This window comes from Oxyura jamaicensis, chromosome 6, assembly GCF_011077185.1.
Source record: "Oxyura jamaicensis isolate SHBP4307 breed ruddy duck chromosome 6, BPBGC_Ojam_1.0, whole genome shotgun sequence".
Classification (NCBI taxonomy): domain Eukaryota; kingdom Metazoa; phylum Chordata; class Aves; order Anseriformes; family Anatidae; genus Oxyura; species Oxyura jamaicensis.
In genome coordinates, this window is record NC_048898.1 from 29,703,815 (window position 1) to 29,731,074 (window position 27,260).

The following is a 27,260-nucleotide window of genomic DNA, read 5'->3' on the forward strand; positions in this document are numbered from 1 at the left end:
TGTGAGCCTGTGCCCCCTTCTCTTTGCCTTTACTGCAAGGAAAATTTAAACAAACCTTCCACAGGGAAAGACAATGCAATTTAACCTTAATTTAAAATATGTTACCAGGAACAACAGTAGTATCCTGCAAGCTGCTGCAGGTGGAGGCACCTGCTCGAGTCTGGTTTTAATCCCTTAAAATGGAACTGGCACCTTGCTCACTCATCTGTTTTGTATTTTGGCATTTAAAGAAATAAAGCTTGTAAAAGATTGTGCTCAAAAAAAAAAAAAAAAAAAAAAGTGTGTTTATAGGAAGGGGATTTGTCTGCAATCAGAAGGCAAAGCGATCTCTGCAAAACCTTACACAAAAGAGAAAAATCCAGTAGAAAGACTGACTGGGAAGAGATAGCCACTTTCTGCCTTATTTCTTTTCTGAAGTGAAACTTCACTCGGCTCTCTGGACAACCCAGGGCTCTCCAAGCTTCTTGAAACCAGTGGCTGGTCTGGCCCACCCTGCAGCAACTGGGGCTGCCAGGAGTAACGACCTGAGGGCATGGCACCAATGCCTGCCTGCCCCTGGGGAGCCCCAGGCCTGTCCCCACATCTGGGGGCTCAAATGATGCGGTAAGGGTTCAGATTTGCTCACAGATATGGCAAATGGGGAATGCAAGGTTCAAGAAAAGGGATAGAAAGTCTGAATTAGGCTGTGCAAAGGTCTGCTGGCACTTCTCAGGGAGATGGGAGGGTGTGCTTTAAAGCTATGGGGTAATAAAACAACAACAGGGTAAAGAGATACAAGTAAACTGATGGGTTAAGGATAATCTGAAGAAAAAATATATAGTCGGCAGAGCCTCATGTCTACTGCAGCTCTGGTGGGCCTGACCTATTGGCGGTCCTTTGGTAGGCTGCGTCAAGGCAGCTGAGTCCTTTCCCGACACCCTGAGCACGAGCAGTAGGTGTGAGGAAACGGATCCTCTTCTCTCTTTTCCTAAATGTCCTTTCCATCCATGCATCTTACCTCTTTCTCTTCTCACCTTCTATTTCAGAAGAGATGGACTTCATCAAGACAGCTTCTGCCACAAGGCTGCTGCGAGCCCAAGGGCAGAAAGGCAGCGCCAGCAGCAGGAGAGGCAGTGTGTGTTTGTACGTTTCATAGATCACGGGGTGCCAGATCAGATTCCAGGTCACAGGGTGCGGGATCGGACTACATGCTCTGCCTGTGCGGCTCCTGCAGCAAGGCTGCAAGTAAAAGCCCGTGCCAGAGAGAGAAATGCAATGTTCTGTCCTGTCCCTTGCTGAATGCTTGTCTTATTCTCTACTAAAGAGGGCAGGAGCAACAACAAAGCAAAGAGACAATAGAAATCCTCCCTATTTCATATTTCTGAAGGATACTTGGCTTTGCTTTTCCTCTTCTATGCTGTGTTCAAATAGAGGTTTCTTAAAGAATATCCCTTCAACAGGAAGAAAACACACTAATTGCTATGAAAATCTTACAAACACCTATGATTCAAATGTCATAGTCTTTTTAATTTTTTATTAAAAATTTCAGAAAATAAAAGATTTGTCTTTCAGGGAAATACTTTTGATGGTCGAATGAATGAATAGGGTGAAACAGGGCAGACCTCTGAATCAGGTTTTATTCCTTTTCATTGGGCAGAGCAGAGACATTAACGCTTTCTCTTCTCAGCACATCAGATATAAAAGGACAATCCTGTGAGCCAGCCACAGATGGGGAGAAGGTTCAGAAATGTGGAGAAAAATCCTGAGTTCTTCATTCACCTTAAACACGGAAGCACCTACAGAAAGGAGAGGCTAAATCAGGCTGCTGAGGCAAGAATGAAAGAACAGAATAAGCATGCAGACAGAAAATATTAAAACAAAGACACAGCATTAAAGATAACAGGTAATTTTGGGACTAGCAATAAACAACTATGAGTACACATGGAGAGAGAGAAAGAGACCAAGCAAAGTGTTTATTCACTAGCAAATGAAAAAGGGAAATCATCAGCACAAAAAGCCAAGAAGGCCAGAATACTCAGTGTGTTATTTTGCATTTCCAAGTGAAAAGATCAAGTGCAAACAATGGCTGAAATAAGCAGCAGCAGCAGCAGCGGAGCAGTAGGATCTCCCCACAGAAGTGCACAAGAAGACATCAGTGCACTTAAGGAACTCCAAGGGTTTCATGATGCCTGAGACTGATGGATTTATTCCAGGAACCCGAACAAGAAGATGACAGAAGTAATGTCAGAACCACTTGTGGTTATCTGAGGGAAGTCAGGGAGTGTAAATAAGCATCAGAAGACTGGAAAAGGGCAAATGTATTCAGTTTCTAAGAAAGGAAGGAAAAGACTAATCAGGGATTTGTATATCAGTCAGCTTACCTTCAAATGCCAGAAAAACCCTGGAATGAATAAAATCTTTGTGAACACATGAAAGAAAACAAGGAAATGAGTAAGAGTCAAAATGGATTTGTCAAATGCAAATCCTCTCAGAGCAAACTCATTTCTTTTTCTGAATGGGTTGAAGGTCTGGATAGAGAGAAAACAATAAATGTCATCTAAAATCACAGAATGGACTTTGATACCTTCACTAAAGACCTTCTAATTCAAAAGGTAGAAAAATGTATTCTACATGAAATGCTGATATAGCACAGGTCAAACACGCTGAATGAACATGCTGCGCTAAGCAAAACATGGCTGGCATCAGTGGCTCATGGTCAAAATAAAAGAATGTAATTAACGGGCTCCTCTGACAACTCTGATGGAGTTGTCTGGATTAAATTAATGATCTGATAGGTACAATAGGGAGCTATACTGCTACAGCTCTAGGAAAAAAAAAAAAAAAAAGCTATGAGGAGATGTAAGTATATTAAGAGCAGGCCTAGATACTTAAATGAGCTAGACAAACTCTAGATGTTAGATAAAGTCAAACACTGGATGGACCCTTATAGAACCAAGCAGAAATACATGTAGTAGGTGGGAGTGATAAGCTGCAAAAATGAGAGATGCAGAACAAATAGAAACTCCAGGAATCCAAGATTGTAGGAAATCACGAGTAGAAGGTGAGCCAATGCTTTCCCATGGTGTTGCAAAATGAAGGTAATCATCACTGCAGCCCAGGATACTGTTCTCTGAACAAAATTCATGATGTTTGCATATAATGAAGCGACATTCACACAGCACAACACTCAAACATGCATTTGAGCCATTGCACAATGATCCATTTCCTCACATCATGTACTTTCACAGAGCAATTAAGCAAAATTGCTCATGTTCTGTGAGAACGAACCTTGCTGGAAGGGACTGCACTAAAGGAAGAACCTACCTCCCCTAATGGCACTAACTTGTTTCCCAAAGGCTGAAATTGCTAAATGACCATCTGTGATTAAAAGGCTTGACACATTTAAAAATAAAAAAATAAAAAAATAATCCTTCAACTGGCCAATGCTGAACCTTCCCTTTGAGCTGCACATGAAGCTAATGCAATAGCTATTGATTTGGCAGTTTTGTAGCACATGCATACGAAAGCAGAACCTTCTGCCATAGATTGTGAGCAACCTTCACTAGACAATATTTCTTATTTTTAACACTGTTTTCTCTTATTCTACCTGTCTTGTTCTTTCCCTGTCTGCTAGACAGGACGGACAAATATATCAGAAGAGCATCCATCCTGCAGGTAGTGGGAGGTCGATCTAGGTACAATACTAAACACTTGAGCTCTTTAATATTTTCCCTTCTGTTCCAATCCTCAGGAGCTCCTGTGAACTAGCAGCCAGACAGCTGACATGGTCACGCCATGGCTCCATCTCTTTTCCCAGGCTCCTTCTACCTTAACAGCAGCTCTGACCTTTACAAAGAACAGATCCTAGGTTCCAGACTACACGTATAAACACTTGTTTATATGGTGTGATAAATCAAAGGCAGAAATAGCCTACAGGGTTCCTTGCTACACTGCACACTGTGAACAAATCATTTACTTTCTGGGGAACCATTAATTAGTATTGATTTGTCTTCTTGCTCAGACAACTCACAGACATATGGATAGAAGGCTGTGTGCCAGCTTGTACAGCATCCAGAGCCTGTTATCCTTCAGCTTTCTACACAGGTTGGAAAGATTTGCAAACAGAAGACATACAGCACAGTCTGAAGTTCAGGTGATCTTCAAATCACCTGTTTTAAGTGGCTGGTGAAAGGAAATGGGTGAGGAGAGGGGATTAATAAAACAGTGAGGATCAAAGCTGAAGCCCATGAGAAGACTCAGGCCCCAGCCCAGTACCCAAGAGTAGGACATCCCTGTGAATTCACATGGTGTGAGGCTAAAACCTGAAAGTTAACACTGTACAGCCCCGGCTTGTGGGGATAACCTGAAAGAAAGGCTACCACTAAATCTGGCTGCACAGGGAATATGTCACAGCTACACCCATCCTCCTGCCAAGGTAAAGGAAACCAGACTGAAAAGCAGTTTTGTATTTTGGTAGGTAAATGTTGTCTCAGCAACCCTGACTGAGAACATCATTTCTCCTTCCTGGAGACTTTCTCATGCTGAGATGTTAAAAGGCCAAGTGTCCACAAATCCCCAGGTTCTGGGGTAAGCTGCCTCCCCTGGTGCCAGGAGTGTGACCACATGGCAGGCAGGCTGGTGGCCGGGCTCCTGCAACAGAGGCTCAGCCCTTGCAGGCTGGAAATGAGGGCAGGTGAAGCAACTCAGGCAGCTTTGGGCAGAGAGGTAGCACTGGTAATGCACCTCAGACCGGGCTTGAGTGACCATCACACCACGGTAGCTGAGGTTTAAGTGAGCCAGCTAGCTCTCCAGCTCCCCAAACAGTGCCAGGAGCCGTATAAGCAGGCACATGCCAGAGCCTGCTGGCAGCACACAAAAGCCCCATGTCACCACCAGCGAGTGTATGAGTGCCACAGAGCAGATTGTACCCAGGAAGACCCAGAGCCCAGCAGTCTCTGGCTTTTCGCTGGAGGAAGCACGAAGAAGAGGGCTAGGGCTGAACCGAGCTCCTACTGATCGCTGGCACGAACTCCAGAGAAAAAGCCAGTGTTAGGTGAGAACAAGTCTGGCTTTGTACTGATTGCACCGATCCATCATGCTCCTTCCTCCAGACAGCCCTAGGATCGGCAGGCACATAAAAAATTGGCTGTCAGTACCTCTTGTACAGAGACAGCGGTTATAATTAGAAGATCAAGTTTCTTAGAAAGCTTATAACAGCTTAGGGACAACATTTTGGTACTCCAGCAGAACCAGGAGGCCTAAAATGAAATGGAACTTCAATTCCTTCATTGCTGCCTCCTCCCCTGCCCCAGTCTTTTTTATAAATTTTCGCTCTCTCTTTTCAACATTTATTTTCTTAACAGATTAGGAGGGTTCTTTCTATTTCAATACGCTTCTCCACGAGTATTAGAGGGTTATTCTAATCACCCTTTTGCATATGTGGATTCTACTTGACTTCCTATAATAACATCTGCTAATAATGCAATCCTGTAAAACTTGTTGTTTGGTAGCTAGAACTCTACCAAATACTCCCATGCAACCCAGCCTCTAGCAACACTGCCAGCATTTTGTGGGGGGTCTCTGGGTGCCTATTCAAAGGCTTCTGGGTGGGACAGGTGCTGGAGGGCCAGCTGATGGTGGTGGGAGGACGCCGTGTTCTTCAGGAGTTCTCCGAGGGAAGAGGGTGTTAGGTTGCTGAGGGTAGGGAAGGCAGCATTTGTTTCTCTAATTTAGAAAGAATTAAGGAGAAAACAACTGACTAACAGGTTCCAGGGAGTCAAAGAATAATTTATGACACCTCAGTGAATAAAGATCTAGCTATTTTATTCAACGTAAAAATGCTGAATATTGAAATTTTGAAGGGAGGCTGATGGTTATTGGACAGCTGGAGCTTGATCTACTGGAAAGTTCTAATTTAGAGTACTTATTTGAGCTCTGGATTAAGGTGATAATTATCTACGCCGATGTTCTGCTTCATGGCTCATGCCTCATGGATACTTGACAGTCCTAAATCTGTCAAGGAGGAGATATCACTGACCTTGGGCTCTTCCATTTGTTAGGAACTGAAAGATGTGCATGGAGTGGGGCATTGTGGTGCTGAATCCTGAGGGATTCTGATCTTCTGTAGCAATAATAATAATAATAATAATAATAATAATTTCAGGAACATTATAGAACAGGGAACTAATAGGTTGGAAGCTTGCTTGTATACCATTTCTAAGAGTGCAGAGCAGGAGAAGTGAAATGTAAGAACCCCTTGAAAATACTTGTTCACTCAAATCTGAGATTAAGACTGCTGCTGAATTCAGTGGAGCTGGGACCATGTTTCTTGGGTACCTGGGAGCAGCCCACAGCGAGACTACAGGCCTTGGTTCCCTGTGCAGTCATAGAGGCATAACTTGTATTTTTTCCTCTTATGTTCAGAAAGATCTATCCAAGGATCCTTCAGAAGGAGCTATTGAAAACCTGCCGTATCACAGTGCTTAAATGTTCCTATCAGGCTTCTCTCTGCTTTTCAAACGCGATACAGCTTTCAGTGACAGCTTATCCCACCCTGCTGCTTATTTTGAACTAAATGGAACTGTTACTCTGTGGCAGATCCTCATATGGCTAATTAGCACTTAGTGGCAAATACAGGTGGGGTTGAGATTCAATGAATAGTAGGTATCTGTTGGATACTTCTCCATTAGAAATCAGCATATTTCTGATCGCCACACCCTATGGTGTTGTGAGTAATGTCTTCCTTGCTGTGTTTCAGCATTTACTAGCATGTTAGTTCGGTGATTAAAAGTGGCAGTATCTGGCTCAGAAGGAAAGATTATTTTCTAAGAGTATTGCTCTCCCTGGAAACATCACTGCTCTCGAGCTGCCAAAACCAAATGCAGAAGGCAGAAATTCCAGGTCACAAGAGTTACAGTTTCACAGAAAACACCTCTAGCTATATGAAGATTAAACAGCCTACTTCAAAGCTTCCAACGCTCCTCAGCCATTTCTTTTGGTTTTAAAAAGGTTTAGTTGTTGTAAATAGGGCATTAGCGAGAGCTTCTATTTACATGACTTGCTGTTTTCTGTCCTTTGGTTATGCTGTGAATGTTAAATTAAAATCTTGTGGATAGGCACCTCAAAGCTCATTTTGAAACAGTTATCTACAGCAGAAAATCACAGAGGTTTGGCTAAGGCTCTGGGCTGCAACAAATAACAGGCAATGTAGACAGTAGTCCCTGCTCAAACCTTTATTTCCCGAAGAACTTAGGCTTTCTGCAATAAAAGAAGAAATCAAACTGCAGATCTATGTGTCAAACATCTGCAATTTAGGGCAATTTGGAGGGCTTGCTAGGTCTTTAAATGCATGACTTGCAAGGCTTAATGTAGCTCTAGACCACTTCTGCCCATCTCCTCCAGTCTCAATATTTGAATGTGAATAGCTTCAGATTTAGAAAGCTGTACTGACACTTAACTCTTTAGGCTCTATTCACTGCTGTCAAAAATGTTAAGGTTATTCTTGTACCAGCTTGGCCTTCCCACCTTCCACCCCTGATTTCAAACACTTCACATTAGAACTGGGAGCAAAAATGCTTGCCTAATTATCTCTAGTTTCAGTACAGCTAGCACTGCAAATTAGGGTGTGTTTGTTGAACATGATATTGCAGATTCAGCTGGTCCAACTAATTCATTTTACCACGAAAAATCCAATGCTTTTTCTTCTTGCCCTCAAATCTTCTGTGCTTTTCTGATCACTCAGCAAACCCATAATGGTCCAGGAAGCTACAAATATTTCACTTGTATATACCTTCTTCAGTTTTGGGCAAACATTAAAACATCTTCCACCTCTCTTAAAAGTGTCCTAATGCCCAGGAATTAAGGCACTTTAATAACTATGTTGATCCATTAATGTTGATCCATTCTTTTAATATGTTTTGTTTTGTTTTACTTGATAATAAATTTCACATGTATAGCAAAGCTATTTAAGCTAGGGCTGCTAGTTACTTTATCATTGCTGTTTAAATTCTTGCAAAGCAGATCTGGGCTAAATCCACAAATCTGGTTTAAACTTCTCAAGACTTTTTGGGTCAATACATAGGAGCATGCACAGCAGGCACTGTCTGTACACTGCACTGGGAGAAGACCTCACCCAAAATGTTCAATGCTAATGTGCAGAACAAGTTGCTCTCTCAGCTGAACTAGCTGACAGCTGCCACCAAGGATGCAGAGTGAAGACGTGACTTTAAATCTTGCATCTACGAGTAGGTGCTTCATACTGGGCTGCATACTGCCTCTGCATGAGAATGAATAGCCTGGAACTCAAGCACCTTTTCTCAAAATATGCAGGGGAAGAACGTAAATCGTCTCAGTAAGCTACTGAAGGACAACTTTTGAATATATAACCACGTTTATCCAATAATTTAATGTCTTCTGGACGTGGGCGGTCTGGCTTTTAATCCCACTTCTGAAGTTTGAGCTGCCTTTTATGTTCTCACCTTATCCCTAATCAGCAACATTAAAACATTTTAAACTGCTTCATGGGAAAACATGTTTCTTGATTTAGCAATTAGAGGACAATTTTACTAACTATGAGAATATGTAGATCTTGTCAGGCATTATGCAATTATTATATATATTTTTTTTTTTTGGGGGGGGGGGAGGAGAAGGGTTTGCAACAGTGCTTTCAAAATGCCTTAAAAACAAATACATCCGCCTTTTGTGAACTACAGCAAAACAATGCTCTTCAAAAGACTTCGTTGGTGATGTTGCTAGAACCTGGTCTGGCCATCAATGCTTTGCATTGCATTTGTCCTCAGTTTGTGGCAACCTTCCAAGAGGAGGCACTATCAAAATGATTTACAATTAGCTGTGACTGACAACAATTGCAAGGGTTGTACAAAAAGCTTTTACAAATAAACATTATTTTATATAACAGCTGTGAATACGTTTTAATGGAGAAGTGATTCACACTGACAATAGTATTGACTTTGCTAAGATTAAACAGGTCTGCCATATGCTGTGTCTAGTGCTTCAGATGGTTTCACATTTATTTTTATTTTTTTTTAAGTTATGCATATTAACAACAGATGTTGAATTTTAAAAGGAACTGAGGAGAAATCATTCCAAAGTTGAACATTGAAGGCTTTTTTTCTGAATGATCCGAAATAATTTGTCCACAGTGACTCAGGAAACAATTCCTGGTTGGTGATGTAGCCCAATAAATAACTCTTGCACATGGTATTTTTATTATGTTCATCTTGGTTCTGCCAGAGTTGAATGCAGTTCCCACAGGTGCTGAGGAGTGTGTTGGTTGAATCTCAGCCTCCGAACTTCAGCCCCAGCGTTTCAGCCAGTTTCATAAAAGGCCCTTCCTCAGGGGTGTCCCCACACAGCCCAGCTGTCTCCAGGCCATATGCAAATGGTTCTGGTGTTGTGCGTGCACCTGACTTGCCTCTGTGAATGCTTGCTGTATCGCTGAGGGATGTGAGGAGAAGGTGAAGGGCTACACTCGCAAGAAGGCTTGAGCGGTTCCTCCTCCATTCATGCAGAAACACAGCCTCTGGGTGGTCACACCAAGTGCAAAAATACTCTCTTTCTTACCCTGACTCCACAAGCCCAAAAAAGGCTTGTTGTAGAGTGCATCACACTCCCAAATGCAGCTGGATACATGAACTGGACATGTAAGGAACATTAAAGACCCGTGACAGTGCATCACAGCTGTCCTGTAGAGTCCACCTGCCTCAGGGTGGGTGTGATGGGGTGGCGTGCCCAGGTCCCTGCGGTTGATAAGGGGTCCCCCCCTGTGCAGGACCGGTCCTCAGCACCGCACACATCGCTCGGATCTCACAGGTCCCGGAGCTAAAACCCCTCCTGCTGCTGTGAGCCACAGGCTGCCTTTCCAGCAAGCTGTCTGGAAACCAACAACTGCAATCAGCATGGAGGGAAATCTCACTGCTCCTTTGGAAGGCACCAAGGTGCTCTCGGCAGCACTGCCAGCTGCTGAAGCAGCATCTCCAGCAGCTAATGGAAATGTAGAAATTGTAGGAAATATAGATGTAGGAATTAAAGCCATCTCCTCCCACTCTTTTGTATGTTTCCTGAAAAGAAGAAGGAAAAAAAGATACTATTTAATGGTGTTAATATAAATAAAATGCAAAGAATGCATAGCTCGGTCAGCTGCAGATAGCTGTGACACTAAATTGGTTTCCAGTGGGCTCCAGACACAAAGCAGGGAGCTCCTAAGTGCATGTTTTATTATTTATATCAATTACTAGCTTAATTAACTTAGTTTGACAAACCAGGCTGGAGAAAGTGAAAGTAAACAACAATGGAAAGTCAACTCCTTGGTGAAATCAACTTGGAAAGTCAGCTCCTTGGAAAATCAGCTCCTTGGTGAAGAGATCCCAAAGTGGCACAACTCCCAGGAAGATATGTTTGAGCTTTACGCCCTCGACCCCTCACTTTAGGGATAATTCATCAGTGCTCTTTTTGAGGAAAAAGAAAATAAAAAATGGTGGGCTGAAGGTAAAAATTCTTATTCCTTCATGCGGAAGTGTCCAAGACACCAATCTCACAGGCTCTACTTCCTGCACATAGCTTCCTTCTCTGCCCCCTTCTTGCCTGGTGGTCAGATTGATGGATGCTCTGCACAGTCCTGTCCAATTTGGCATTTTATCCCAGCTGCAGGTGAACAGCTTTCAGCTTTTATCTGCACCGTGTATAGTCTTAGACTGCTAATTACAGCTCACCATTTCCACCTCAACAAGCAAGATTCACTCATTTAAAACTGCACAGAGCACCTGGTGTTCAGCAGGTATAAAAAAACAGTTTTCCCCAGTCTCTCTAGGTGGGAGGCAATCATCGTGCTCCTGTGAGAAGCAGCCTTACAGCAGGATCTGCCTCTGCCCATCCCAGGTAATCTGCCATTCCCCAAATATAATGCCCTCATTTGACACAATTATAGATCTCTCCCTTTTCTTCACCCAGCTACAAGGAATGAACTTACTTAAATCAATGCATCACACAAACCGTTTATTTTGTGGTGCCTGCTCTAGAGGTCTGGGGGAGACCAGCTCCAGCTGACCTTAACTGAGGTTTGAGTGACTGTTCTTTTGCTTTTACTGCTTGGTTTCACGTTTAGTGTCCTTAGTTCTGACAACCTGTTTTTTTTTTGTTTTGTTTTGTTTTGTTTTGTTGTTTTGTTTTTTTTTATTGTTGTTGTTGTTTGTTTGTTTTTTTCATTTCTGCTCAAATATTGATTTGCATTTTTGTGTTGTTCCTAAGTGCTTTTTAATAACAATATTATGTTTGGCCATAGGGAGTAACTTGGGTCTGATCAAACATTTCTATGTCTGCAGTCACTGGAAATACATTTGCTAGAATGACGCCCTATAAGTCCCTCCAACACCTATGCAGAATAGCTTCAAATGGTGAAGTTGTCACACCTGCTAGCTTAATCTCTGCTCCCCACTGTAAATTTAGACATCTCACCCTCTCCCACTTCTCTCCATCATCTCCTTTTGTATCTCCATCATCTCCACATTTTAGATATGCAGAGGCCTGGCCCCAATGAAATCTCCCTGTTGATTTTAATATTGAGTAAGGGTGGTCCTAAATGGGACCCCATTTCCAAAGCCCAAAACTCACCATGCCCTGATAACCCACCTGCTGGCCAATGCATTTGAGATCTACCTGAAAACATCACCTGCTCAAACTCTCTTAATACATGGAAACAACTTGAATGAAATGACATCAGACAGGGCACATAGAGCATCTTGCTCACCTCACGGAGCATTGTAGTGGGATTACATGGCAAGGTTTTGGTAGCACCTCAGCTCAGATGCAAACCTTGCTCCATCCCTGCAGTGTGAGAGTCCTTGGATGTGAACGTAAACAAGAAACAACTAAAACCCTTGCAGGGAAAGTTAATAGGCTCGCCAAGTTTAGAACTGCACTACTTTATAAAATCAAAGCATGTAATGATTTTTAAATTGTAATTAAAAATTATAGCACCAAAAATACTGTAGAGATGAGCCCTGGTCCCTCAGAGAAGCACAGCATTTCCCCAGAGAGGGGTGGAGATTAGAAAACACATTTCACATGAAGGCTTTTAATATAATTATTTGCATAACTGGATTAAAGAAGTGCACCAATGTGCCTCTAAATCTTATTATTGTTTATTACTCTGGATATCAGAGAAAAGAGTAACTACATTTAGCAGAGATTGCTGGGGCTATGTTCAAAAGAAGGGCTGCACAAGAGCAGCAGTGCCTCAGTCACCTGCCACCCTGTGGGGTGGGATGGGACAGGATGGGATGGGATGGGATGGGACAGGACACCCAGCCTCATGGTCTCAACCAGACCTCCTCTGGGCCACATGCGGGGAAAGCCACCAAAAATGGTTTTGTGGCAGCCCAGGACTGAGGGAGCAATCACTGTGGTGGCAACAGGACCTCTGAGGAGAGAGAAGGAGTCTCAGTAGCCAATACCAAGACAATCTGGAGGTGTATTTGCATCACCTACTCCTGCAGGTGACAGTCTAAATGCAGTGTTAGCAGCAAAGCCCCAAGTGCAGATGCAAGCCCTGGCACATTGAAGGTGTGGGCACATTACAGCTGTGCTAACAAGAGGGTGCCCACGGTGCTGGCCGCTCTCAAGCCCCCCCCTTGAGATGCTGCCCTTGGTGCTGCTGTGAGACTGGTGGTAGAGAGATGCCCCTAGCACTTCCATCACCGTGGGAACAAGATATGCACCGAACAACAACTCGTTTCCATCTTCAGGGAAAAAAAAAAAGAGGGGGGGGGGGGGAAGGGGGACAGAGAAATCCAAGCTTGTTTGCTTCCTACAGCGCTTTGCAGCAGCCATCTGCAGGCACTACCACACAAGAGAACATTAATAACCAAACTGCCGTGCCTGCAAATGAGGGTAAAAACATGGTGTGTAGGAAGGAAATGATGCCAGGCCTACTGTGGTTAACAAGAGTCTTTCTAGTTACTCCACTGGGCTTTGGATCACTCTGTATTAAAGTGCCGTCTGTATTTAGTGCATGGGGTTGTAAACATTATGGGCCATCTCGATGTCAATTAGCCTTTACAAATTGACAAATAAAGAGCTTGAAGTAGCACAATTCCCTAGAAGAAAAATCTCTAAAACTCAGGATTTTGTATCTAGTTCCAGCTACTCTCATCAGTGCTGTTTCAGTGCTCGCTCTTGATGCTCTGCTCTCTGCTCTGTTCTAAAGAGCCCTGAAACAGAAGCTGAAAAGCTTATAAAATCTGGTTGGTTTGTTTGGAAGGGTTTTTTTGCCTTTTCAAAATCTCCAGTTATTTCATATATTGAGCTGGATAGAAAATGATTTCCTAAAATTTAGCGAAAGCATTTAGCAAAAAGCCATTCAAATTAAAATCAAGATAAGCAAGGCAGTTATACTTAATCACAGAGCGAAAGCAAGCAATGTCCACTTTACAAAGATTTCCTTGATTTAATGTCTCTGTAATGAGCTTCTAATTCAACTCCTCATTACAACAGAACAGCTTGAAATTCTAAGGAAAACTGCGAGATTTGTAAAGAGGGATTTCAAATGTGTTTGTAATGCCTTTCCCAGTGTGTGTATAAAGCATCTGTGTATTTTTTTAACCAGATTAGCTTACTGAATGTAGATGAGCAAAATGATACTCACTGTTTCACAGCAGGAGTACATTCAGAAACTAGAGAGGCCATAAGCTCTTTCTTCCTTCTCCCCCTGGCCCATTTGCCTTGTACACGTGTATCTCTGGCCTGGCCAGGTGCAGTAGGATGAACAGGGCTGAAACTGCCCCCAGAAAGAAACTGCTGCTTCTCTGGCTGATCTCGGATGAATATCAAACAGCTTCTCGTGTCATCAAATGGTCTGGCTGGAAGAAACCTCTTCGGCACAAATGTCTGCTGTCAGAACATTTTCCCCTACATTTATCTATTACCTGTTTTCAGATCAGACAGAGGGGGAAGAGACTGGAAGTCATTAGGTTGATTACAGCTTTACCTCCCTCATTCTATCGAAAGGCAAATGCCGAAGGAAAGTGTTTCTTCCCAAAAACTCCTCCAAAAGAGAGCACTTGCCACCCCACCTTTGACAGCCTTTCTCTTGCTGGTCACGCAGTGCTCACACACAGCTCAATGGCAGCCGCCCCGACCACCCGCTATCTCCTGGCACACCCAGAAGTGCTCCTGAAGGCAGTATCAAAGTCTCCGGCCATCTCTGGAGATCAAAGCTGATGGCAGCATTACCACACATCAAAATCAGCTCCTGAAGGAACAAGCAGAAAGGTTTTTGGCTCTGACGTGACTACGATGAACTCTGCTCCGTTGGCTGGGAGCGTGGTCACCTGGCTGGAGGGTCAGCGAGTTGGGGTTGGGTGAGGCAATAGTGAGAGCACCGTCCAATGTCCCTGTTGGTGGCCGTCTGCAGGGTGGTGGCATGTCTTAGTTCTGCTTGGAGGAGTTTTCACCACACATTGTGTTTCCAGCTCACGTCGCTACACACTGTGCTGCAGGTGCCCAAGACACAGCAGCTTTGGGATCACACCACAATGCCAGGTTCAAAAAGCATAAAGTGAAGATTTCTGCCCAGTGCAGCTGCCCATAGAGAGCAGAAGAGCAGCCAGGCTGCCAAGGCTGCTATTCCCTCTGCTCGGCCAGCAGCGAGGAAGGGAACAGTGCCATGCAGACACAGCACACCCCTCTGATAGCTGCAGAGCCCTCATCCACATGTGGCTCACCAGGCTCACAAGCCAGCCCGTCATCTTGTGCAGAGGTATTTGAGAGGGTACGAGTGAAGTGATGCCATTGCCCCGCACATCACTGACACTGTCAGGAAGGGGAAAGCCCTGCACAGGTAGGGTGAAGCTCGAAGAAGCCCCCAGCAGCCTCGCTTCCTGCCTGCAGCTGAGCCAGCTCTGCAGGAGGGGCACTCCAGACAGCCTGAGGCTGTTCTTCATCATGGCCCTAACGGAGGGGGCTACAGAATATTGCCAGTCCTCTACCCTGCATTGTCTGCTAGGGACTGGACTCCAGGTAGATGCACAGATTTAATTTTTACTCAGCCCAAAGCACTTCCTCCCTGAGGTATCTAGGTGTTTCATTCATCCTTGTTCTCCCTGTCCCCAAATCTACACTGCCAGCAATATCTAAAACAGATAGGAAGGGTCCTTGTAGTTTAGATAAGGAAATATTTCTGCACAAGAACTCCTTGGCCTCTAACTCCTATCACAGAGATAAGACATTCTGGGGACTTGACCTCTGCCTCTCCTTCCCCAGTGGGGATTTAGGTGCTGGGGAAGCTACCTGGGGGACTCCTGTTATGACTGAGTCCTGAGGACAAACATCAGAAACCAGGACTGATTAAAAGTGGAAATGACTTACAGCATTACTGCACGACGGAAGAGCACTCCCAACAGCTCTCGTGTTCACAGCACCACGCTGGCCATAATGCAGTTTGTTGTGGGTCCAATTTTCTTCTTTCTCCAGGCAAACATTTTCTTCAGCTCCCCCCTGAAGCTGTCATGGAGCCAGGCGTAGAGGAAGGCATTGGTACAAGCAGACATCATTGCAAACCAGTGGCACAGCAGCTGGATGAAATTGAAGTACTGCTTGTCAATTAAGCTGATATCTATGTCCTTGATCATGTTGAAGATGTGCAGAGGCAGCCAGCAGACTCCAAAGGCTGCCACCACTAAGACAAGCAAGCGAAAAGTCTTTCTCCTCCTTGCTCGGTCCCACTCAGCCTGGCCCTGGGTGACGTTGCCTGGGACCACACGGTTTTTCAGCTTGACTGAGATCCTCAGGTAGGACAGGGAGATGACGGCCAAGGGCAGCACGTAGGTGATGATGAGAGTGCTGTAGGCGTAAGCCAAGCGGTCTCTTTTCATGTGGAACCAAAACTCCTCGCAGATGGAGAAGTCCAGCTCTGGGAATTCTGCGTGGTAAGTGTGGACCAGGGCTGGGGCAGCCAAGGTGCAGCTCAGCAGCCAAATGGCAGCCAGGATGTAAGCACAAATAGGGATGGTGAGCCTCCTCCGGAAGGGGTGTACCATAGCATAATACCTATCCACAGCGATGACAGTCAAGGTGAAGACAGACACAAACACGGTGACAGGCTGCATCAGGAAAACGAAGTAGCACATGAAACGCCCGTACACCCAGCCTCTGGGCTCAAAGGCATATGCGAGTGTCAGGGGCACGCAGGTTGCACACATGAGCATGTCGGAGAAAGCCAGATTGCCCACCAGAAAGTTGGTCACATTGTGCATTTTTTTGGTTTTGCAGATGACATAAATGAGAAGATAATTCCCAATGACACCGATAAAAACCACTAGGGAGTAGCAGGGAATGATGAGTGGCTTGAAGGACTGAACAAACTGGAGCCCTGAGAATAAATTGCTGGCATTGCTATGAATTGCAGAGAGGAAGCTTCGGGAGGTTAAATTGTCCGAATTCATCATTTCCCTCCTTTTGTCGTCTGCCGTCAGTCAGCTGAGTGAAGTAGTTACCACTGCACTACTCTTGCACTCAATCAGTCTGGATAATGAATGGATTACTGGCTGTCCAGAGGTTGCCACATGGGTAGTAAACAAGCATCTGTAAAAGCAAAAGGTGAAGTTGTAATCCTCGAGAGGCAGCTTTCAGCAATTCCTAGGAAAAATCAAATACAGCCAATTTCCATTAAAGTCCTCCTGTATTTACTATTAAATCTAGGTTTTGACAGCATGCCACTTAATAAACATTTAATGCAGGGAGTACTTACTGCTGTGTTTTTTTAATCCCATATGATTTTCCTGTGGATGCCAAGAAGTGCCCTAGATGTCTGGCTTCTGCAAATCCAGGAGCGTGTGTGTGTGTCAGAGAGAGAGAGAGAGAGAGAATATATGAGTGAGAAAGAGGGTGATGCGCATTTACAAGCTAAGTGGAGATCACTGTTTTTAAACAGTCTTCACTACTAGGTCATGACAGATTTGTGTATAAGCTTTTATCCCTATTGGCTGCCCTGGGTATTACGTTGCTCTTTGCGTGTGTCTTACTGATAGTAATTAGTTCTTGAATATCCTTTCAAGAATTCCCTTCCTTTTCCAATGCATTTGTAATTGCCCCTCTCCGCTGAAAATCAATTTACATTCATTAACACAAACCTGCACAGTGTCTAATCCTAGATCCACTTTGCCACAATCCTCAGAGTGTCCGTAACAGCTACCTGTGAATTTGCTGCTATAATGTGACCGTAAAATGGAATTTTAATAACATGCTGAAGCCAAATGAATGTTTATACCACTAGAGGGACTCAGCTACGTACCTGTGAATGAAGTGATGGTTAGAAAGGCGCACGTAGCACAAAGGATCTTCTTTCCTGATGCTGGTAAAATGTTTGCTCACTCATTGTGTGTATTTTCAGTGGGGCTTATATATATTTAACAATAATAATAATTAAAAAAATACAAAGATCTCAAAGGAAATATTAGCATTCAAATAGCTTATCTGTAAGGGCTCACCTGCAGTGAATTACAGAAAATGGTTTCTAACATTGCAGCTGCCCAAATATATTTGGGGTGTTTCTTCACTCCTGCAGTATGTGGATAGGTGCACAGAGAACTCACATTTAAGCAGACATTGACATCAGACTCTTATTTGTTGCCCTAGTTCTTCTTTAACTTCCCACCATTTCAACCACTTTGGACCTCTGCTGGTGAAAAAATCAGAAAAACTCCATGGCATCTATTCACACCAACTAGAGGTGCTGAAAAAAAAAAAAAAAAAAAGCCTAACTAGAAATACTGAAAAAACAAAACAAAACAAAACAAAACAAAAAAACAGCCTAACAGCTTCTTACTTCAAAGCAAAGAACATTGCAAGGCACTCTGGGGATTTAGACACAACATCAATGGGCATTTTATGTCCTAATCTCTTAGACTACTCAAAGAAAATATAGACCTGCTATTTCCTATAAGGCTATCCATCTTTTGATTTGATGGGAACTCTGAGTGACAAAAAAAAAAAAAAAATAATAATAATCAAAATAAAATTAATAAAATTCAAAATTCAAAATTATTTCCCTAATCTTCAAACAAGAGTTAATCTTCTGTAGCCTTTGTTCAGACCCAAGCCGTTCTCCCACAAATATACATGACAGATGTATTTCAAACCTAGTAAGTGCTGATTTTTTGCTACTGCATTTATGGTTAGATTATGCTGTGGACTGGAATATTGCCATTCTTCCAGCCCGAGGGAAGAGCAAGAGTGTAACTGAGGTGCTCAGAAGTGCCATCCTTCACTTTATGGACATAGTAACCTACCCATACAAAAAATGGGATGTTATACTCCAGAGTCCAATCTCACGTATCTGAGCTGGAGGGGACCCAGGGGAATATAGCACCCATTTGTCTCTATATACCTCAACCCAGCAGACAGACCTGAGGGTAGTGATTGCAAAAAGGTGATGAAAATGAGATTCCCACTGTTTTCACCACCCCATGCAACCATTATATTTGCTTGTAAGCAGAATGCCACAAAAGTATTTCCAAACACTCATAAATACAATTGGGTCACTTACTGTGGGAGAAAACTGATGTAAATCCTACTGAGGTCAAGGTGAACCTTTTAACTGATTTCAAAGGGCTTTGGTCCTGGTCTCTAGTATGTCAAAAGGGAAAAATGAACAGGGAGTATTTGTAAACAACCTGCATACTGCCCACATCCTATTGGAATTTTAATGCTTATGCTAGGAAAGAAGCCTCACAATAATATCATATAATATAATATTTGAAAAACACATTTTTAACTAAGCCATCTTCCTGTTTCATTCTGAAAAGCTGTAGAGTAGATCCAATGAATATCCTTATTATATTCCTACATGAAAAAGATTTATGCTTTGCTATATGAGAATAAAAATCAAACAAAGTATCATCTAAAGTAGCTCCCAAGGTCACCTTAATGTTGAAGTTACAGAAACTTGTACACAAGCTTAGAAGTTCTTTTACTTCAAGCTGTATCAACCACTTTTCCTGCATTTTCTCTAATCTTTACAAGTATTTTCTTCACTTCTGAAGCCAGTAACTCGTACGCCTTCTATCTGAAGGTTCTCACCCTGTTTCTGTTAGCGATTTTCTACTTGATTTTGCTCCAGGCAGAAAATTTCTTCAGTTCGGCTGTATTCTAAAGTCAAGACATGGAAAGAGAATATTTACTTGGGCCTTGAATAGAAAAAATATTTCAGCATTTTAGCCCTAATAAATCCTCTTTTTTCCTTTTAAAATTGCAAATATTAATCTTGTCTGAAATTTCCAAGATTAGATGACAAAGTCCTTCGTGAACTGAGCATAAGTCTATTTCATGCATAGAATCTTCTTATTTAAAGAGAAAAGGTCACAGAAACTGCATTAGTGTCTTATTAGAACTGTTTTGACATTCCAAGTGTATAAGGGTGTCACACATAGGAATGCTGATTAGCATCTAATTGAAACCCCCATCTTCCTTGCATCAATGTAAAATGTGATATTTAGAGCCAGACCAACACTTCACAGAACCATTTCACAGCTGAGCTTTCCTATCTCTTATGCTAACCTGTCCAGCTCTGCACAGACACTCTGAGCAGAAACCTTGTTAGCTGCTCTGTGACTTTTGTAAAGTGGTAAACCTCTTAAAGCACTAAAGCTGTTATGTACATGCATGCTTAATCATCCCTGCAGTTCCTGACTAAAACAGCATGAGCCAAGGGTGAGATCTGATCCTAACAGCTATGCCTGCAAAGTTCAACAGTACTGCTTAAGCTAGTAGGTCCTCTGTTCCATTACTTAGCCTCTTACGGCCTTCAGAATGTTTCTTCTGTCCTTTAAGTTGCACAGTTTCAAGTGTTAGTTTTCTGTGTCCTTTTGTTGTTGCTGTTGGAAGGAAATATCTTCCAACTCAGTCCTGTTGTACTGAGACATCACAAAGTCTAAAAAGCATGTTTACCATTGAGGGTTTTGTTTGGCTTTTGAGTGGCTTGGAGGTTTTGGGTTGTTGTTTACTCAGGAAACAGCTAAAACAAATCAGAAATGTGCTTGAAGGTGCACATTAAGTAAAGAAAAGGGGCTCCGCTCTTGAGATAAGAGAGAAAGGATACAGATTAGGATACCAAAGGAAGCCCTTGCCATGTTAGCCTTCCATCTATGAGCCATTAAACTGACATTTATTTATTTATCTATTTGACTTAGGATCTGTAGCAGTTCTTCTCCATTTTAGCTTGCATAACTCATGGTGTGGTGGCATATGAGGAACTGTCAGCTATACCAGAAGAAATGAAAAGTCTCCTAAGAACTGTGAGGTAGGCAAAGACTAGCAACATTGATGAAGGAATTGTGCCAGAAGTCTGCAACCATTCATGCTCCTCAAGAACTTTGCTTAACATTGGCAGCCCTGGGAGTTCTTTTAATTTGATTATGTTAGCACAAAAGACAGGGTGGCACCACCTGGAACCAAAGTTGATGGGGAAGATGACTGTAATATTACACAGAGAAACTCTGAAAACTGATGGGTGAATGGAAGGAAGGAAGTTTGATAGCATTATAGAGCAAAAACTTATAATAAAAGTAAGAATCAGGGTCACCTAATAATAAGCATTTTCACCATGGCTTAGGATGGAGTAAGTTCTACTGCAGAACTATACAAAGGAGCAGGCAATCAATTTGAAAGTGCAAGGAAAAAAAAAAAAAAAAAACTTTGTGACAGACTACAGGGTGAATTTGCCTCTAGTTTGCAGCAATCTCTGGACAATTTTCCTGCTCCTTCCTCTATTCACCACAGCAGAATTATGTTGCATTATTTAAAAACACTGAGGAGAATGGTAAACTCCAGGGCAGGTAAAGAGGGTTTAAAGATAAGGAACAATATGGATGTAAGAATAAATTCACCATGAACAAATTTAGGATGGAAAGTAGAACACTTCTAAGTGGGAGGGCAACAAAATGGCCTTTGGAACCACTGGCTTTGGGAACAATTGGTGTGCTATGGGGAATAAAACACTTTTAACAAAAATCTTGATCCATTAATCACATGCATGTTTGCACATGGATTGGGTTTCAGGAGATTCCTTTCCAGCACACATCAATGCAGTTTTAGACTTTGGACTTCACTCACTCCTACTTGAAAATAACGCCACTAACAATATTCCCATTCATAATGTCAAAAAGATAAAATTAAAATTTATACACAAGCACACACATATGGGCACAACAAAGACTAAATCCTAAAACATTTATAGTGTTTTTGCTTGTTTGTTTGTTTGTTTTTGTTGTTTTTTGTGTGTGTGTTGTTGTTTGATGAGAAGATTTGTACACTAGTGCCTGTACACACAGCTCGACTAGAACAGCACTTGAACAGTTGCCAGATGAACTTTCATTGTTACTGATCTTGGCACCTGTTCAGAGCAGCCAATCTACAAAGGAAGGAGAAGGGCAGGGTCAGCAGAGTCACTCTACAGAAACATTTCAGCCCCAAGGTATTTCAGTCAGTGCAATTGCTGACTCTTCTTTCTCTGCTCTTGCCTTGTAAAAACCCCACTGAAATAAAGCCTTATCCTGTTAGTATCCTTACTACAGTAAGAGACACAACACTAGAAAAGAACTGGTGCAAAATGTTTAGAGATATCAGAGCTAGAGATTTTCTTATCCATTTATAACTATGATTTTAGGCAATAGTACTGACATAGCATGGAAAGCGTGCCTACATTTTATTTACAGCTAAATCAAGACTAACCTGGGAAAAGGCATGTGACTTTCTTTGATCTAAAGGCTTAAAGGTCTCACTTACAAGGCAAGATTAAATTGAAGATGTATAGAGGTAGATTTGCATATCCATTCGAACCAACAAAGGCTCCAACATGGAAACTAGCATTTCTTCTCTCCTCACAAGCCCTGGAAGGATGTAGAGTGCAATACCAGTACAGACCCCAGGCTAGTACAGACTGTGGGAATTAGCTCTCAGAAACATCTGCAGACTGATCGCTGAGCCCTAGGGAAACTTCATGTTAGAAATTTTCCCTGCAGACATAAACAGCCAGGAGCCAGGGTCACTAAATGCCGCAAGGCACAAGTGTGCAGCTGGGCCCTGGTGGAGCAGAGGGCTGCCAAGAAAAGCCGACAGCTCAGGCCTGGTGCCCAGCAGCACCATGGACAGAATCCACGTTGCACCGCACCACAAGGCTACTCTGCCTCAGAGCACTCTGTCCCCACCGTGTGACAAAGAAGATCTGCCCGCAGAGTAGCTGAAAGAACTCAGAAAATCCCCTTGCACCTGGGAGTTCTCTTGCTACATGTGAAATGTACTTTGCCAACAAAAGCTCTCCGTGAAAGCTGTGGAAAATGGACAGGCCAAAATTCATAGAATCATAGACTGGTTTGGGTTGGAAGGGACCTTAAAGATAGTCTAACCCCTCTGCCATGAGCAGAGACACCTCCCACCAGACCAGCTTGCTCAAAGCCCTACCCAGCCTGGCCTTGAACACCTCCAGGGATGGGGCATCCACAGCTTCTCTGGGCAGCCTGTGCATGTGACTCACCACCCTCATAGTCAAGAATTTCTTTCTAACTTCTAATCTGCATCTACCTTCTTACCTTCTTTTAGTTTAAAGCCATTATCCCTTGCCCTATAAGAAATAAAAAAATATATAGAAAATAAAAAATGCTTCCCAATAAAAGCCAAAGATGGAGAAAGCATTGCCTACTTCTTGAGGTATCCCAAAGTACCCATCTACCCTGATTATGAGTAACAAGCAGAAACAGAAGACATAAACTGATTATCTGATGTTCTGTAGTAACCACATCACTGTAAGTATACTTGCTGTTTTCATGGGGTAGTGAGTTCAATTAATATTTGTCAAACAGAACTGGAATACAACCCAGAGGACTAACACCATTCCACCTGTTTTTAGTTGTTCATATAAAGTAGTAAAATCCAACTTCCATTTAATTAACTATCCCACTAACAACAATCTGCCCTGGAGCTTCGAAAGCTCTTAAGACTAGAGGTGTGTCTGGAGGACTGTCATCGAGTTTGATTATAGTTTACATAATAACACTCTACAGAGATAAGAACACTATTTGGAAATGCATTGCTGTGCTCATTCATGCAAACTCGAGTATGAAGAAAAGGGGGAAAAGAGAGATTGGACTTTAATAACCTACATAGTCAAGAGTAATAAATAAATAAATAAGGACTCTTCTAATGAAGCCTTCTGTATTTTTCCAGCACAGTCCCATTTACAGTGAAGAGGTGATATTTCAGAATAAAAGAAAAAGAAAATAGAATATTTTCCAGCATATTGACAGTCAGGCTGGTTTATGGTCACCTGCCCTTCAAATGTACAGATCTGTGTTTGCTACCAGGACTATTTTTTCACTGTGTATATGTGAGTGTGCGTGCATTGTATCCATTTTAGATACTCTTCAACATCTGCTTATTTTCTCTGTTGCACTCAGCAATCATTGAAGACATCCATTGTTAGATGAAGACAAATATGAAGCAAAAGGAAGGGATCAACATGGAGGAATATAGAAGGTGAATATTCATTTCCAGGTGGCTCCTGCTGCCATGACTTACCTACACACATCACTTCTATTTCTTATTCTTTCATCCTATTCTGACACATGTAGCACTGTTTATAAATGGCTATACTTCTGACTTGAGATACTCTTCTCATGAAAATCAATGTGAATTTTGTTGCAGATCTCAATATTGCCTGGATTTTCCCCTGCCCTTTTCTTTAACATGTTTGTTTTAGGATCTTTCTCTCTAGTTGTTACCCTTTCCTCATCTTTTTGTCAAATAGAAGTTTGAAATCAGTCTGTCAGACTTCCTTTACTGCAAGTCCTTTCAGCCCATTTCTTTCATCCTTGACTTCAGATACTCCTCCACTATTTAGTGAAACTTACCAAACAAAAATCCAGCCTCATCTGTAGAGTTCCTCAGTTCATGATAGTCAGCACTATTATTGGTCTTGGATACTATCACATCCATTACTTTACTGCCATCAGATTAACAGTTTTGTCTCCAAGTATCTTCCCTCTAATATGCGACTTCAAAAATTGTTTTGCTCATTTTATGACTGCATTTGTGTCAGGAGATTTGTTTTTATGGGCTTTGTCAAGTACACAAACAGAAAAAAGTCACAGTTTAGCTCTAATTTTATCAACACTTGTTTTCAACTGAATCCACTGAATGAATTAACATCAATTAGAACACTTGAACATGCAATGTCTGCAATAAATATATATCCCAGAATTTATCCGTTCTTCCACAGACCTTTTTATTCTACAGAATAAATCTATTTTACTTAGCAACTATTTCTAAGTGTCTGATGTCCATGGTCAGTGGTTTCCAGTTTGGATGCGACCACCATCTGACAGTGGCAAGTGATAGCAAATGGGGTTTCTATGACTTCTCCTTTGTTGTAATTGCTATGCTCTGTGATATGCTACTTTAGGCTCAGTCTCTGCTGTTTTATTATGTGGCTGAACACCACTACTTTACAAGTGTTGGTTTAATATTTATTAAGGAAATCATGTGGCCACCTTAACTTTGAATTTTATGTACTATAGACTTTGGTAAACCCTTGCAATAGATCACTGTCACTTCAAAATAACTAATGGATCAAGTTTCATTCCTAGCAGTTGTGAATCATAAGATCCATATCCTCACTAGAGTAGAATGACAAAGTTCAACAGGAGTAAACTGATATAAGCTATGTTGGACTCATGTAACATAATTGGTCTAGTAGAACTCCAGGGGTTCAGAGATACTTGCAGTGAGGATTACTTATTGAATAAGATAAGATCTTTCCAAACAGAAGACAACTTAATCACTGCAAACTTAACAAGCCAAGATTCTCACAGTATTTCATATGCAATAATGAATGTCTTTCTGACAGCAAGTGATCTCCCACACTAGAGAGGGTGAAGCTGAGGCTGGATAATTTTTACCCTGTAGCAGCACAGATTATTGATGGCAGAACTGACAAGGGAATATAGATCTGTTGATATCCTACCTAGGCAAACCACTTTTCCCTATTATTGTATTAGGTGTCATCACTCAGAGGAACAAGAAGGTAAGACAAGAATTTCTAATTAACCATTCTGTCCTTCCCCTATATTTTTCCAGCATTGCAAAAGCTTAGATTCAAGCAGACAAAATCAAAATACACAGCTCTAGGCAACAAACTACTCCAAAGCTTTTTCTAAAGATGCCCACATGGCTGCATTTTCAAAAAATCCAAAACTGTATCCTACATCAGTAATGGTTCCTATTTTTATTTTTAATAGGCAAAAGAAGCTTTTAAGCCTGGTTAGGATTTTACTTAGCAAAAACATTATACAACGTTTTTGTTAATAGAAAATGAAGAGGAAAAAACACTGAATTCTCACTGCACAGTAAGACTCTCTAAGCACTAAAATAGTCATGAAGCCAAATCCCCTCCTCTTCAGTAGCTGGGAGAGAACTGGAGCTCCTCAAAAATTGAACAGAAAACATTGTTGATATTGAGTGATTAAGTGGTATGTATATGTAGAAATTCAGAGGAAATTAATTCTTTTTTTTTTTCTTCTTTTTCATTTCCTACTACATATTTTAATTAAAAAATACTTATGAGCACTTCTAGAGTATTCTGAAGGTATTTGAGAAAATTCTGTTAAACACTGAAATAAAGGATGAGTCTTGATGCCATACTGAAAGAACTGAAATACTTGGAGGAGATGTGGGATGACACTGGCAATGACGTACAGTTTTTGATGCAAGGCTATGGGGGTCACAACCTTCAGAGAAAAAAAAAAAAAAAAAAAAAAAAAAAAAAAGACTCCTCTGTATCCAGATCATGAAACAGAAGAAATCAAGTCACTTCCTTCTAGCTCCCCATTCTTGTTCTGGTTTGCATCAACTAGCCACAACAGGCACTAATCTGTGCTGAAAGAAGGCAGCAGACATGTAATCACATCATGCAGACCAAAGGCAGGCAGAGGCCATAAACAGTGTGATGTGGGTCCCCACAGCTGCAGCCCCCCTTTCACTCACCCCTGTCAGCTCAGACATGCTCCCAAGAAAGACAAAGACCTTCTGTCTCCTCAGGTAGCACCTTATGAACAACAGATTTGCCCTTCATGTTTTTCCAAAGCTGGCATGGACCCACCAGGGTGGAGGTCACCCCTGAATGAAGTTTTATAAGGAAAGAGATTTCAAAGCTTCAGCACCGCTGCAATCCAGAGGCAGAGAGAAATGGTGGGCCAACAAACCAGTGATGAGACCAGCTATTTCTACATTGTGCAGTTCTTGTTTTTCAGGATAGAGTTTGTAAAGCCTCAATCCTTGGTCTTGTCTACAGTGAAAACTAAAACTTTGAAATTATTCCATTTTCCTCTAGTTCTTCTGAAGTAAGTGTTATGCCATGAGTAGCAGTGAAGTCAATGGCTTTAGAAATGTGCTTCAAATATCTCCACTTGTATACTCAAGAAAAAGGAGCTATGAATCTGAAGCCTGGACACCTGGGGTCTTTTCCTTGGTCAATGAACATTTGCATCTAAGACTTGAGTTCCTACTTTAACACTAAAAAAAAATAATAATAATAATAATAATTAAAGAAAGGTGCAATAACATGGGATGATGAAAATACCCCCTCATTCTGGATTATAATTCTCCTTCACATATCCTTTGAACCAAACCTACATAGCCCTGGGTTCACACTTCACCTCAGGACGGGAAATTTTAACAAATTACAATGAAACCTCAATAGCTCAAGGCCAGACAAAAGCATCTTTTAATTGTCAAATTAGCTGGAGGGAAGAGCTGGAACTGCTTTCAGTCTGGAAAGAAGGGGAAATCATTAAAGGAAATCATCCCCCTTTCTTTTTCCAAGTAATTAGAAGAACCATCTGTATATTCATTCCACTACAGTTAAGGGTGCAGATTAGCATTTCAGAGAGATTTGAGTTCAACCAGCATACTTTGATGTGTTAACATGAGTGATGTTAAAATTTCTAAGGCTCTCAATGTTATAAAGTTAAAAAGGGTACACATGTCACTTTCCAGTCACTCTTTTTAAACGACTATTCAGAGGAGCCAAATTTACATTCAGATAAATTTCCTTTTATCTCTGAAAGCATATTAAAAAGGTATATATGTTCCCATTAAAATAAATATAGTACTTACATGATGCCCAGCTATAGCCCTATGTATCTATACTGCCAGACTATGCAACACACATTGCCATAATAACCTCAAAATTGTACAAAAGCCTTATTAAAGCCCAGATA

General features: G+C 41.9%; 1 protein-coding gene across 2 annotated transcripts; it reads right to left on the reverse strand.

The window, feature by feature from the left end:
• Positions 1 to 9,560: 9,560 nt before the first annotated feature.
• Positions 9,561 to 16,904, reverse strand: PRLHR (prolactin releasing hormone receptor). 2 transcript variants are annotated; one of them, XM_035330280.1, is made up of 3 exons: positions 16,742 to 16,904; positions 15,361 to 16,575; positions 9,561 to 10,058 (listed from the first exon to the last, which is right to left on the reverse strand). In XM_035330280.1, exon 2 carries the CDS (start codon positions 16,437 to 16,439, stop codon positions 15,405 to 15,407), a length of 1,035 nt encoding a protein of 344 aa, XP_035186171.1. In that variant the 5' UTR covers positions 16,440 to 16,575; positions 16,742 to 16,904; the 3' UTR covers positions 9,561 to 10,058; positions 15,361 to 15,404. The 2 variants fall into 2 exon arrangements, with proteins under 2 accessions (XP_035186171.1, XP_035186170.1); XM_035330279.1 differs by lacking the exon at positions 16,742 to 16,904 and having other exon boundaries at positions 15,361 to 16,730.
• Positions 16,905 to 27,260: the final 10,356 nt, after the last annotated feature.